Genomic DNA, 15,244 nt, shown 5'->3' on the forward strand with positions numbered 1-15,244 from the left:
TGATGTTAGTACTGTGCTTGGGGGGAATCAAGATTAATCTGTGGGCATAGATCATGTCTGCGTTTGCACTGGAAAAGTGTGCATAGATAAGCCTGTGGACTCTGTATTAACCCATAATGTTTCCTTTTCAATCTGAAATGGCACAATTTCAAGATTCAAAAAGTGTACTCACAATCTATAACAACCTAAGTTTAAAAAGTTCTGGAGACACAGGGAAAAAAAACATTTTAAAACAAGATCATTCATTTGACATTGCTCACTCTGCTAGTCTGAAAATAAAGAGTAAAGAAAATAGTTCTCAGAGTAGCAGAAAAGTATTGGTTTTATCTCATTTAAAATGCCTGTGTATGTGAAAATAAAAGTGACCATTTATCAAGAACAGTTGTCAGAATGATTTGAGAGACAGGCTTATGCAGCCAAAGGACTAGACTTGCAATACTGCAAATCTCTTTGAGCAGTTTTCAGGCAAGCCTAAAGGATTGTTGTGATTATTACATTTTGCTCAGCAAACCAATAAGATTAAATGGCCATGTAAATTTAGAAATCAGCTGTGGGGCTGTAGTGTATGTAGCCCAGGGTAAAGTTGGTTACAACACCACTACAACTGCTAGAAGCAGAAAACGGTGAACCCCTGTGGTTTGTTTGAAGCACTCTGAATGTGTGTTGTGTTGCACAATGCAATCGGAAGCTCGGTTGCTCATCTTGTGGTTTGACTGTTGACAAAAAGCCTCGAAAACAAAACTAACACACCACCAAACAAAATGTCTACCACGGAAGACGGTTTTACTTTCTCTTTTCCATGTTCACGAAAAAAAAAACTGGATGTTAATTGACTTAGACCAGCCAAGAAAAAGACCCGCTAGCAAGTGTGAGTCAGGCCCTCGGTGTATGCAAGCTTTTATTTTGCAGAAGCAAGGAATAAAGTCAGCAAGGCACATTCTTCCACACAGCTTTAGAATCAATAAGTGCTTACAGCACTCGCCGCTCCAGGACTTGTGCTATTAATTCCCTTTTGTTTGGATCAGCAGTACAATTCAAAGCAGGCAACTTCCTGCAGCTTGAACAATCAACACTTGTAAATGGAAAAGCAAATCTATTTATTACAGTTTAGAACCATGAAGGACAAATATTTAAATCTATCCTTGCGCTACCTTGCTGAACACTGCTCATTGCAGCAAAAGCAAGGTATTTCTAGATTTGATTTCCTTAGCACAAAATCCCGAGACTAATGTTTACGATAAAGCAGGATACTGCTAGAACCTTGAAAGCAAGTATTTATTACATATAATTTATAACAGAAATAATACAGCTTTTGGAAGATGACTTGTCACTGTGAAATCTACTCTAGTTAAAAGTTACAACGAAAGCAGAAACGAACTATCAGGAGCTTCGTTTATGGAGGACTGCACTAAAACCTGGTGCAGTCTAGCAATGAGCTACTCCACACAGGCTTTTCAGACATATGGAACAAATTAGTCAAATATCTGCATCAGCTACTTTTTAATGACATGAATGTCTCATCTGATTAACGCAGTTAGAAGGCGCTGGTGCAGTAAACCCTTGGCAAGCTACAACAACAGAATTCAGGATACCTTAGAGCCTCTTCAGAGCACTGTTGATTTGGTCACTACCTATGCCCTTTAGAGGGATCATTTTTATTCTGTAACGTCAATTTAATCTGCCTCAACTCCCAAATTAAAGTACTGACTGATACATTTTATGGCAGCCTAGTAAAACATTTATCACTTGTATACTGGCACAGAATCAGAAAAGCTTAAAAACTTCCTGACGCAGAATGCAAGTACAGTACATAAAGATACCATTCCAAACTGGAAGTCCACTGTAAGCAACATATGCTGAGGTTTGATAATGAAGAACATAAAAAATGACAAAATTTGTAATTTGCATGTGGAATGACAATGCATATTATATACAATTGTTCACACGTGTTCTTGCGTCTTTTCAGCATTAGCTCATACACTATGCATGTGATGCATGATCTTTTTGTACAAAATGGGTGTGCTATAGTGTTGTAGTTTTTTTAAGATTTTTACTGTTTTTTAAGAACTTCTTTGTTCTTCAACTATGAGGTTTACTCCAAACCCCTCCGAGTCTCAGTCAGGATCCCACTCGGTTCTTGTACTTCTTTCACAAGCTCCATATTTCTTTCCAAAGGCAGATTTGGTCTCCCTTTAAACTGCCTCCAGAGCACCGACACCTTTTGCAGCATGGTAGCAGAAGCAACCAAATGAGTTCTAAGCAGTGGACTGTATAATTATAGCATTATCCTTCCATCAACATCCATTACTCTGTTAGTACTTGGCACATGATGCCAAGATGTAGTACCTGATATGTGTTGCTGGTAGTGACTCATACTGGCGGGACAAGAAGAGTTCGCGGTGTCTAAGCTGGTGTTTCTGCTTCTCGGTGAGATCAGGCTCGCTGGGGTTCTCCTTCTCTTCTTCCAGCTCCTCTGCACATAGACAAGGAACTAAGGTCAGGAAAGGTTCAAGGAGACAGACTGCTGAAACATGACATTAACAACATCATACTAATAATAAGCGGCAATTTCCTGTGGATTACTGCTCTCCAAGCAACCTTAAAATGAAGACCCTGACAGATCTGACACCAGATACCAGAAATGATCCCAATATATGAAATGAGATCAGTTTGGCTACCCGCTCCGTACATTGCAAATCCTCCATGGAAAATGTCTGCAAACCCGTTCCGCTCATCTGTGAAATCTAATATCCTTAGGGCATCACTCCTTTCTGACAGGCTGTTGGTTTTACTTCATTAAAAACGCCTAAAGAAGAATTTCAAAGCACTCAACTTTAAGGATTGCATTCAATGTCTAATAGTGTCTGGGACAAATTTGATTTACAGCACAGGTTGTATTAGAAAATAAAACTTTTCTATACGCTCTATACTTTTCTGAATCACAAAAAGGTAAGTGGAAGATAATTATAAATTCACCATATCTGTCATGCAGCTTCCTTTTTAGGGTAGCATGACATGCTTCATGACGGTAACTATACAGATGAGTAAATATGCAGGAGTTTTTCACTTTAGATAATGCAGGGAGATCTGAGAACAGCCTAATTACAAATGGGATTGTGATGACAGCATATCTAACAAATCTGACTACCTCTCACAGGGTGGGCAAGAAGACATATCTTCACCTCCGGCACCCCGGAGCCTTTAGAAAACACTCAATTAGTCAGGACACAATGGAAGCTGCATTTTTTAAAAAGAAAACCACAGCAATAAGTAACCATCTGAATAAAAGACAGCTGAAAAAATGGGCTGGATAAATACCTTATTGAAATATTCTTAATGTCAGACAGTCCTATGAACCAAAAACGGTTTGTACTCAAATTCCGAGATGATTAGTTGCATAACGAGTCTTCATGGGGTTTTATTATAGCTCCCAATTAAGAAATGAGACAGGACTTTTCAAGCTCACATACAGCACTCGGCATACAAGAAAACACGGATGGGGGGAAAAAAAATGATAATGCACCTCCGTATTCCACCAGTCATATTTATTATTACATTTGTTTCTGCAGCAATCCTGGCACACATCATTCAATTCCACTTTTAAATACACAAAGAAATTCTTAAAATGATGAGACCAGAAGCACAAGTAAATTACCTGGTGAAATGGACTAAGGTGGATGGCTCTTAGTCTGGCATAGTGTAACCCTAACAACTGTACTGCAGTAAACATGGTGCTGTGCCGGCAGGCGTGTGGGCCCCGTGTGCTTCACTTGGCCGTAGGGGGAGCTGGTGCACTAGGGGGCTGTTCTCTTTCCTGCCCTTTCCGTTTCCCACACACATGGCACAACTCCAGCCTTCAGTCACCCCTCCTCTCCCCTCTCTAGTTACAGAGATGAGGAAAGTGGGTAGTAAACAAGTACATGGACTCTACATCTGCCCATACAATTCCTCAAGCCTTTAAGACAAAACAGCAGATGCCGGATCGGATTTAGTAGAAAAGGAAAAGATCGATACCGCTGGTGAATACGTCGCTCTGTCCACAATGGCACACTGCTTTGAAGCAGAGGGGGGAAGAGCACTCACTGATGTGGGAAAGGAAACATGCTTCTTTTTGAGGGAAGACAGTCATTTCTAATTGCAGCTGGCTCAAGGGGATCTTTCTGACACACACTGGGCTGCGAGACCCTTGCTACTGATGCCAGGACTAACTCTGGGCCTCTTCTGGGTATTCCCCCACTGAGATCTTCACAGTGGGCAAACAGACTTGTAAGCCTCAGCTTAAAATGAGTTTATTTTAATTTTAATTTAATTAATTTTATTAATTAGCTGCTGTATTATTGCAATACTGCAACAAACAAGAGTGCACAGCCACATATCTTAATTCAATTCCATCATCTATTGTGCAGAAAGTGCTGCAGGTGATGCTGTATAATGGGCCCAAGGATGCTCCGCAAGGATGATTCTGCAAGGTCTTCAGATTTTGCTCCATGTCAGACCACGTGGATGTTGACATTTACTGTGCATTACTACTAAGATCTTCTGACAGCTCAACCACTGAGAAATGACCTCTTAGTCAGAATTATTTGCACATGCATTAAGTAACATACTCTCATTCAATGAAACCCAGACCATGACACATGCAACCAATTAAATTCATTGCCGTTTAAGTGAACTCACTGGCATGCTTATCTGCAAGCTGTATGAGGCTGTTCGAGATGTCCCTCCTCCGGTAAAAGCAGACCACCTTTGCCTCAACATTGCCACTTGCAGTCTGAAACACAAAAGGGACAAAAAGACTCAGGACCCATGAAGTACATAGATACTTGCATACTGGTCATTGTGAGCAAAACTCATTTTGTCTTACAATTGCAAACCAATAAAACATCCACAAATGCACACAAGAACAACGAGTAATAATAAGAGGCACAGAGATGCTGGCTTTGCACCTGGTTAACATCTTACACAAGATCAGAATGTTCCCTGTACATGGTCACATCTGTGATTAAAACCAGGTAGTTGCCCCTATGAAAGATCAGGGATGATTATCAGATACTTCGCATGGATTTTCGATATTTAAAAAGTATGACCAGATTACATTTTTGGTAGCAGAAAAACTGCTCTTAGAAAAAAATCCGGGTTTCTTCATTAGCTCTCTTTTTCTATGAGATGCTGTTCTGTTTTTTTATATATTTGTTGGCGTTTCTGCGTGGCTCTGTTTTCAAAGCACTTGATAAAAACTTGCTGTGGCCGTGAAGACTGGGAGCATTAATGTTTCTGCGGAAGGAATAAAATGGTTATCGAGAGGTTTCCTCCATGTCATCACCGTCCGGCAGCTGCAGTAAAATGAATAAACAATATCTCGCCATCTCACTCACAAATTATTCTGTAATTAAGGGGGGAAATCAAGAAAAAACAAATGATGTTTATCCTTCATCTCACTAATAAAACCTGTGCCCTGAGAGATACTAACTCAATACAGCCCACTTGACAGGATTTAGCAAGGGTCTACCATTCCTTCCAAACTCTCATGTTCACAAAACGTAATGTGCCACATTTCCTTTGTTAAAAAAAATCCAGGTATGCCTTTGTTCCTTGTTTTAGAAATGCTGTTACAGACACTATCGCAGACAGTTTTGATGAAATTTGCACTGCACTGTCTGTCACCGCCCACCCCATCTTCCTGGTGCAAACAACGATTTATTTGTGCATAATGAATGCGTTTATACCTCAAAGCATTCCTCTGTATGCCAGCTACACATTACAAAAGACATCTCAACATCATGATACTTATCAGAAAACCCCACAAACACTCTCACTAGTCTAGGCGCTACTCCCCTTCATGAAGGGATAAAAAATTTTTAAACACTTAATTCTACTTAACACCCAAACACAACTGATTCCATGCGTGTAATGATCAATAGGCCTTTTCCCTAGTCACAAAAAGACTAGATTTTTCAATTAATATCTTCACATATTCTGAGATCTTTACAACTGGGACAATGTGTCACCTCAAATAATAATTTTCACACAGAGCTGTCATGTAGAAGATCTAGAAAAAAAGGACCAGTCATTCTATTTTGTGGGTGTGGGGTGGGAAAATACTGGAACATTAAAGGCTACAGGAAGAGTTTTCTGTTGTTATTCCTGATTAGCAACATAAGCAAAGGAAAGTCCTTTCTCAAAGACACTACAAATGAACTGCAAAATGTCCGTATCTGATCAGCCTACTAAAGTTAAGCCTTAGGTTAAGGCAGAGTTTTAGAAACAATTACTCATATTACAGAAGAATGTACTATAATTTACCATCTAGAACCAAATATTAATCACAAAAGTCATCTCTTATGTTGTGACGGTTCATTACAAAGACGATTGCTCATTTTGCTCATTCATCTCCAAGGCTCAACATCTGTACAGACCTGAATATCATTTTCAAGAGCGTCCACTGTTGGACTTCAATTGCATCAATGATATTAATGCTTATATCATTTAGGAGCAGTGATCAGATATGCCCTGTGACCCTACTTTTACACTGGTGGTAGCCTATGGTGTCTATAACTGACAAGAGCTCCACTGGCCACACAATGATACTGGTCAGACTACAAGATAGAGTAATGCAGGGATCTGCAACCGTGCTCTTGGTAAGACCTGGTGTCTGAATTCTAGTCGTTGGAATATCTGAATGAAGTAAGTGATTCATCAAGTTTACTTGACATACTTTCCAGATATTGGTTCATTGATCTTTTAAATCTGTAAAACATGGAGAACAGCAGATACCCAAGATCCAAAGATCAGGTGAGATCAGCCATTGCAGACTCCTTTCCTGTTACAAAGAAAGCTTTCTCTTTTCTTGTTACAAGTCAGGGGAAACTTCAAGCCATCAAACAAAGTCACAGGAGGAAAAACATCTGTGGAATAAAAACAATGTGGTTCAGAATCTTTCCTGAATCCATATTGTCTGAAAAATAATGAGGGTATTTGCATAAAAGAGTTAAGCCAACAGTAATGATTACGCTGCAAAATGCCAACCTGTTTATAGAAACAACAAAATGGCATGGAAACGCCTGTAAGCCTCTGCAGAGTAACTAAAACTCCATTGCCAAGGGTTTCATTATTATAGGAGAAGGTCTGGGCTGCTTCAGAAAGCTCACATTTCTAGCTGTTTGGCCACGAGTAGAGAGAATAATATCCATGCTTTATATGCACCAGTTTATTAATCCGATTTTAAACCACAGTCCAGCACATCTGCTTTTAAGTCAAAAACAATACTGAGTGCCTTTCATTATGCTTTACTTCCAAAATGGGAAATATTAAAAAAAACAATTCATAACAACTTTGTTTTTGCAAAGCTAGACTAACTCATGAAAGCACTGGATCAATGTTTGGGGTTCTTGGCTTGGTGCATAAAAATTGTACAAGAAATGAAATACAAGAAATTCTACAACAAGACAGCGAGAATGAGTGCTGGTGCTGTAAGGCAGGATAAGACACGAAATGCCAGCCACAGATCCACTCCAGGTTAAAATGTGTACAATAAAGCTGACACAAAGCAAGGCTAGAACTATAAAAAAACATGCAGCACTAACTCAAACTTTTGTTTATTAATTTTGCACGGAAAAAGGCTGAGAGCACTGCGTCAACCTCCCACCAAGGTGCTTTCATAGAGCCCTTTGAAACACGTATGAAGAAAAAAAAACATGCTTCCATTTTAGAAAAACACGTGGCAACATTAGGGCCCTGGAGCCGAGTTAGTGAACAAAAGCCCTTCTGAGTGCGCTCTACAACAGGAAGCCACCACACACGCCAGGAGTAAACTGTCCAGAGCAAGGGAAAAGGTAAAGACAAGGTCTTTTCTGGCAAACATCGACCACCAACATTTTAAACTAACAATATCAGACTGACAGTCTGAAAACGCATTTTGAGTTTAAATTCTTAACATCAAAGACTCTGCAAAGGCATTGTCTTGATCTGATGAGATGCTGGAGACGTTTAACATGGCTTCAGTACTCACACATTGCACAAGGTATTAATAACCAAATACTGACTGAAGCAGCAGAAGAATCAAATTAATGTCCTTTTGTTGCTAATACTTCCTTTGAACACGTTAAGGGCTGGTTATAGGGAATGCAATCAGATGAATAAATAGAAAGGGACTTGGTTCTTTTTTACCCTGAAACCCAAAGACTGTTCAACTGTGCAGGTGTCAAACGGACGGACTGAAATACAGTGCCAACATAAACAACTGCACCACTCTGCAGCTAACAAAACGAGACTGAGCTCTTAAACCCAACACGCCGTCTCGCCATGCTGAATCGATAAAAGTCTTTGGAGCATCATTGTTGTAAGTAAACTGCAGTGAAAGCTCTATATTCACTGATCCTTTGACCGTTATCCCCGGCACCTCCATCTGCACAAAATTAAGCATTCTTCATTCAAACCACAGGCAACTACAAACTTAATATACACACCACAAGCCTCCATTTACCTAGTTAAATGCCTAAATCACAATACAAGCGATTAGGTAATTAAATCAAATGGAACATACGGAATAAAATATAACAAATTGCTGGTGTGTGCCGAGAAAAAGGTACCCCGCAATTACACTAAGGAAATAAACTCAGACATGTTCTCGGCTGCCTGCTGTTGAGAAGATGCTAGTTCTTGCTTGGCTCTAATGACACTTTGAAATCTGTAATTCTGTCATTTAAAATGTTACAGCTTTGGAATAACTATAAGCCATTTAGCCATTGATCATGTAACTTCCAATCATGCCAAAAACCCCTCATTGCTCACAGTAATATACACTGAACATATAAGTCCTCACAACATACTTGGAATATAGCCAATTCTAATTGTAACACTCATTGTTTACATTTCCAAATAGACGTAATTGCCTTAAACTACAGGCCAGCTTCCCTTTAATTACACCAAAATAGAACAGTTAAAATAGACTCCCTTTAGCAGATTAAATCTAGTCAAATTTTTTCAAATAACAAAAGGAAGAAGCTCTGATCAGGACCTAACAGAACAAATAAATCACACCTGCATAGAAACTGATAAAAATTACTGATGCCCTCTCTACCAAGTCACTTGATGACTGCAGCTCCATGCTGTGGTTCACACTGAATGGATAGTATTCCATTATACTCTCCATTTGTGTGTCCCAGCACCAGGTGACTGCTCTTGGCAACTTTAAGTTGATGTGATAGCAATTTCACTGAGGTCTTAGGATCCCAGAGTCAGTCATGCTCTAAAGCCAAGAATTACTGAAAGGAAACTCAAACCCACTGGTGTTCTGCAAGCACCACCAAAAGGAAGTTGCCCAGTTTGCCTACCAATCCAACAAATATCCTCAAACACAAGCTTTGTAAGCCACACACAAGGATTATCGATTTTTATGACGAGTTTCTTAGACGAATTTGAAGAGACCCAAATAACCTAAAAGCATGGGTGATTTGTGACAGATCTGTACTACAATCTTGCAGACTAATGAACATTCAAAAAAGAATAGTAGCTTTTAGGAGTAACAGTCCACTTAATAAAGCTGATTCCAGCAACCATATAAGCAATTTGACTTGTCCTTGTGTTCAAATGAAGAAATAGCTTGCAACTCGATAGTGAGTGCAGACAGGATCACAAATAATAACCCTCACCAACTCAAGCAAAAATGACTGCTGATGTGACTTATGACCCTTCCTAAAAGTAATATGCAAACTCCTATAAATTACAGACTACAGACAGGGTTGTGGTTAGTATGGAATATGTGTAGGAAATGTGGAATATTTGTAGGAAAAGATGCTTTAGCACACAATCTCCTCATGTGGAACAAAACTTATAATTCATTTGAGACTCTTTGGAACTCTTATATGCTTGGATTAAAAAAAAAACACTGTCAATGACCTCTGGCGTTCCCTATGGTCACAAGAAAAATCTAACTCTTTAGACAGTACACGTCGGGTCACAGCTTTTATGCAACATATCCAGGATAAGCTATATCAGAAAATCATCCTTGTCCTTGAAAAGTGATGGCTTGACTACCGATGATCATTGCTTGCAGCTATATTTATTATTATTGCAGGAAACAACTATGGCTTGCTAGTCATTTAAATAAAGAAAGCTGGGTCTACTGTATGGAGGCATCTGCTATATCAGAAACATTACTACAGTACACTCTAGCCCAACCCCAGCAGATCTCTGGAGCTAGGCCAGGCTGGGACTGGTCAGTATTGCTGCCAGGTTTCACCATTACTTCGCCTGACGAACCAACGTCTCATCTGATCTGCTGTGCAGTGAAACTGCTAGGTTACCTACAGTGTTTTGTAAAGGTATTCAAGTTTGCTGTGGAACAACAATAGATCTACACAAAAACTCAAATGAAGACTTTAATAGGTGAAAGAAGTTAAAGAATCGCCAAAAATCGCCATGAAAAATCAAACATTAAGATGTTGATGATACATATTCACCCACCCTAGGAGTCAATGCTTGGTGGAAACACAACCAGCAGCAATTTTGGCTGCAAGATGTTGTGAATAGTCCTCTACGTACTTCGCACAGCCATTCGTTTTGAAAACGTGCTCAAGCTCTGGCCAGTTGGTTGGGAATTGTTGATGGACATCTATTTTCTAGTCTTGCCACAGATTTCCTTTTAGATTCAAGACAGGACTTTGACTCCACCACTTAAGAGCATTCACTTCCTTCTTGCTAAAACCACCTCAGTGCATATTTGGCTAAATGCACCAAGTTCTAGCTCTTTCACAGATGGAATCAGGTTTTACATCTAACGTTTCCCTGTTCTTTGCCTCGTCTGTTTTCTCCTCAATCTTGACAAGATATCTAGTCAAGTCCCTTCTTAGCCACTTCCTAAACCGCTTTGCCTGACAGCAGGGATGATATACAGATATACAACCCTGCACAGTGCAACTTCAATGCTTTGTTGTACCACTCTGCCACACAATTCTGCGGAGCAAACAGGTTATTGCTGATTGGTTACATTTTCTCCCATCTTAGCCGTTGAACTTGAACTCTATTTCATTACGATTTGTCGCTGGCAGTGGCATCCCTATCCAATTTCCTCCTTTCTGGCTGCTCAGATTGAAGACACGGCCTGATCTAGATACACCTTCCTCATGACTGACTCTACTATGTTCAAAAGGATATTCGGTGTCTTTGAAATTTTTGTTATACTCTTCTCCTGATCTGTACCTTTCTATAATGTTGTCCTCGAGTTGCTCTAAAAGCTGTTTGGTCTTTCCTTGAATTTCACTGCCTGACTGAGGGACCAACAGAGACAGGTGTATTTATACTGAAATCATGTGAACCATTATTATTGCACACAGAAAGAGACAAAGTAGGACATCAGTGAAGGGAAGTAAGTACTTTTGAAAGGCACTACTGATGGTGCTACACTTAAGTGGGGAATAAAGTGAGTCCACTTCTGTATGTAATGCACTTTGGGATCTTTTGACATGGAAAGTGCTATAGAAACACAAGCAATAACAACATATTGCTGACATCTGTCAGTCACACAGGACTGAGAGTCATCAGAGAGATGACTTTCCATGATTTCCTTATTGCCAACACTTTCCCCAGGAGTCAACTAAAATGGTCAGATCGAATAATCCCTCAGCACAAAGGCAAAATGAATTACATGCAAAGATCAACCTTCACAAAATCCTTAACAACGATTAAAGTCCGCCCACCTCGGTATACAAGTAGGTAAAAATAAGATCAGTGACCATGAGCAAATACTGGTCTGCCAATTTTACCCAGTTCCCTTAAGAAATGTAAGCTTTTCTCTCCTTAAAGGTCATCCCCTCAAGGGTTTTACAAACATCCACTCCCACCCTGCTCTTGGTTCCACCCCAGAAAAACAATGCAAAATACCTTGTTCAACTCTTCTATTCTTCTGATTAGATATGGGTTGCTTGAAGAGTTCTCAAAGAACACATAATCTGCAACAAAACAAAGAGGGTTAGAGCTTTTCAAAAGAAATGTTTTGATTGTCAAAGTTTAACTTGTAAACAAATTATTTTTATTTAACCTAGATTTACAATAATTACAGATTTACAGTAATGCAATGGATGTCTAACTTGCAAAATGAGGTTAACTGTTTAATTGAGTACTTAAATAAAACCAGAAGACAAAAGCCCCCCCAAGGAACAGAGTTTGAGACTCCTGCACTTTGATGCCTGAAGATCAATGCAGAGCAAACACAGAAACATATGTGATAAATCTTTTTTTTTTAAACTGAAAATAGAAATAAATTATAATTCTTATAAAAATAATGCCTATGATGTGAAAAGCATATCATTACTGTTGCAAAGGTGTTTGTAACACAGAAAGTGGCATATCAGATAACTTTAAACAACGTTAACCCTGGTGGTGCATTTTCCTCATACACAAAAAAGCTCCAGTAATGCCGATCAAAATGCAGAATCACACTGAATTAGGTACATATCCACAGTTATGCTGTTTTAGGTGAAAATGCTAAAGAATAACATGATAAACACCCAACACAAGAGTCAAATCAACTCCGAATACTGCTGAGTTTGCTATGTGCATGTATTTATATATATATACCTGCATGTATATAACAAGTATGTACAGATAAAAGCCTTAATGTCTAGAAAGGAGTGTTTGCTGGCAATGTCAGAAAAGGCAACATTAAGATACTTAAGAGGTTTAAGAGTGTTAGTTGGTCTCAGAGGAAACTAAGGAGCAGTAGGACCAGTTGCCATGGACAGGTGCAAGTATGTGCAGGTTTTTCCTGAGCTCCTACTTCCTAACCCTGAAATCAGCTTCTGGACTCGGTGTTTTTAGAACATTAGAGCTCATGGGAAAGCGTCCCCAGTGATCCAAGACAGCAGAATTAGGAAGAAGTAGAATTGAAAGATCTGCACACAACAACATAAATAATTTAACAAAAATAATCCATGGGTTATATTAAACCTTTACAATATATAAACCAGATACAAATCTCTAAAATATTTTATATGCAATAAAAACAAATCTGGATTGAAGGGCAAAAAAACATCAGAATGACTTGCTCAAGTGAATTTTAAATAACAGAATAAAGGTCTATATCCATATATAAGTAATACGCACATATGTAATGTGGTTGTTTATTAGGTGTTGACATAAAAGTACATATACACTACTGGCAGCTACGTCACGTTTTAAGACACCCAGGCCAGACACCTACCTATGTAAGGCCTAATTTAATTCAATACAAAGTACTCTTATTCTGATCATTCAAAAAAAAATACAAAGAAGCCGGGACGATTTCAAAACAGAAAGCAAAGTTTTTATAGCATTAAGGACGAACTTCTCCAGTTACCTGATGACAAAGAAAAGATTGTCGTAAAAGATGCCAATATTTTAGGTGTCACGTGACTGGAACATTCCCATACTTTGAAGCACAAAATTTCACACAAGACCAGACTGATCGCACTAGCTTCGTTCAGTAATTTCGATATATTTTATTTACCTTGAAAAAAATAATGCGTGGGGGGGTGGGGGGTCAGAAAATTCCAGCCATTATGAAAAATATGTTTTTTTTTATCCTAGCAACCGGAGTTTCACAAACCGATAGACATTATTATAACCTAGTAGACACTAAAAAGAACAACCACCTTTTTCCAGATTAATGACAGAAAAACACACTCTGGGACCATACGACTGCCGAATTGCAAGTCTTTTGATGTGACCGTGCATAATAAACCGTGAATGACTGATTTACGGACAGGGACCAATGGAGATCATTGCAAAGACAAGGGCATAAATACAAAGAAACACCCGAGAAACAATGGACGCACATCCAGAATATAACTGTAAAACTTACTTTCAACTTCACTCTTTGAACACTCAAGACCTTATATCACAATAGACGTTTACACGTGTAGGAAATGTATCAAAAATGGAAAAAGTATCAGATGGTGTTTGTTTTGGGAGTCCTGCTTTCAGTTTCTAATGGTTAGTTTTAAGGCCCGACCCAGATTTTAATCCCAAATAATTGAAAATTCCTGCTGCACCGGGCTCGCAAAAGACCTGCTTCCCGCAGCTTTTTGACAGGCACATTAAAACCGTACTTCTGCGAATATCTATTAATGCACACCCCGTCACGCTGAAAGAAATACCAACACTTTTGTAAATCAAAAATCTAGACTGACATACCTCCGACCCGGTACATGTTGGCCGCCATTTCTGCCCTCCTGGAGCGTGAAAAAAATAAAAAGGGAAAATCATAAACTACAAAATAAAATAAAAATAAATAAAAGAGTACCTATATATAAATATACCGCAATGAAATGGCGTGGTGGGGGGTGGGGGGGTGGAACGAGACTTGAGCGGGAGAGAGATTTAAAACAACCCCCCCTCTCCCTGCATACAGTACAATACAGCAACAAACACGCCGAAAGGCTTCAGATCAGCTCGGAGCCCTGTTTCCTGGTGGGGGTGGAGGGATGTGGGGGATTGGCGGGGAGGGCACAGACGGAAGGCGGTGCCATAGTGGAGCTCCGATGCTGCGTCCACTCACAAGCCGCAGTTGTTCAGTGCTGGGCAGGAGTCTTGATGAAGTGCCTCACGACGGAGGTTATTTCACGTACTGTGGGTACTTACTTCCACGGAAATACCCGAAGGCAACTGAGTAGAAGGGGTTTAAAAACACACACACACACCATTCATACATACACTCGTTGTTTGGGCTTTGTCTTGTGTGTCTGTGCCATGTTTTATAGAATAAAGTTTTTAAGCATAAAAACATAGGTTACAAACCAGATGAGGCCTTTCCGTCCATTGTGGGTATTCTGCTGCTAAATTTGTGTCATCTCACCCTGCGGTTTCCTGAACCATACCAGGGGTTATGCATCAACAACATGGCTGGATCACCTGTTACACTCTCCTGCCGCCCTTTGTGTAAATAAATCTAAAATACTCTTGCTCTTTTTGCCATTCTGTTATACACTGCTGGAGAAGACTGTTGGGTTGCCTTAGTCAATCCCTTTCAGGAATTTGAATCCTTGAACCAAGTACCCTTGCATAAAACTCTGTTTATAGACTAAAAATATTCTGTTCCCTCAGTTTGCATATACACGGCTGTCTGTCTGTGCAGAACATGACATACCTCAAAAGTTATCCTGTAACCCGGTTGGGGTGTTAGAACATTTTGCGCACCCATGTGCATACTATTACGTAGCACTCTTTAAACTGTAACATTGCCATGTGAGTGTATTTAATGACCCTAATA

The 15,244-nt window shown here is 39.5% G+C and overlaps 1 protein-coding gene across 1 annotated transcript in view; it reads right to left on the bottom strand.

Annotated features, from left to right (window-relative positions):
• Positions 1-14,448, bottom strand: part of mta3 (metastasis associated 1 family, member 3) — a 72,349-nt gene extending 57,901 nt beyond the window's left edge. Inside the window, exons 1-4 of the mRNA XM_088610558.1 lie at positions 14,170-14,448; positions 11,881-11,948; positions 4,678-4,771; positions 2,347-2,473 (exon numbers count right to left, since the gene is read on the bottom strand). Coding sequence (XP_088466684.1) covers positions 2,347-2,473; positions 4,678-4,771; positions 11,881-11,948; positions 14,170-14,197 — 317 coding nt within the window. The 5' untranslated portion in view covers positions 14,198-14,448. The remainder of the gene's footprint in view (positions 1-2,346; positions 2,474-4,677; positions 4,772-11,880; positions 11,949-14,169) is intronic.
• Positions 14,449-15,244: the final 796 nt, after the last annotated feature.

Source organism: Lepisosteus platostomus, chromosome 17 (assembly GCF_059453375.1).
Source record: "Lepisosteus platostomus isolate fLepPlt1 chromosome 17, fLepPlt1.hap1, whole genome shotgun sequence".
NCBI lineage: Eukaryota > Metazoa > Chordata > Actinopteri > Semionotiformes > Lepisosteidae > Lepisosteus > Lepisosteus platostomus.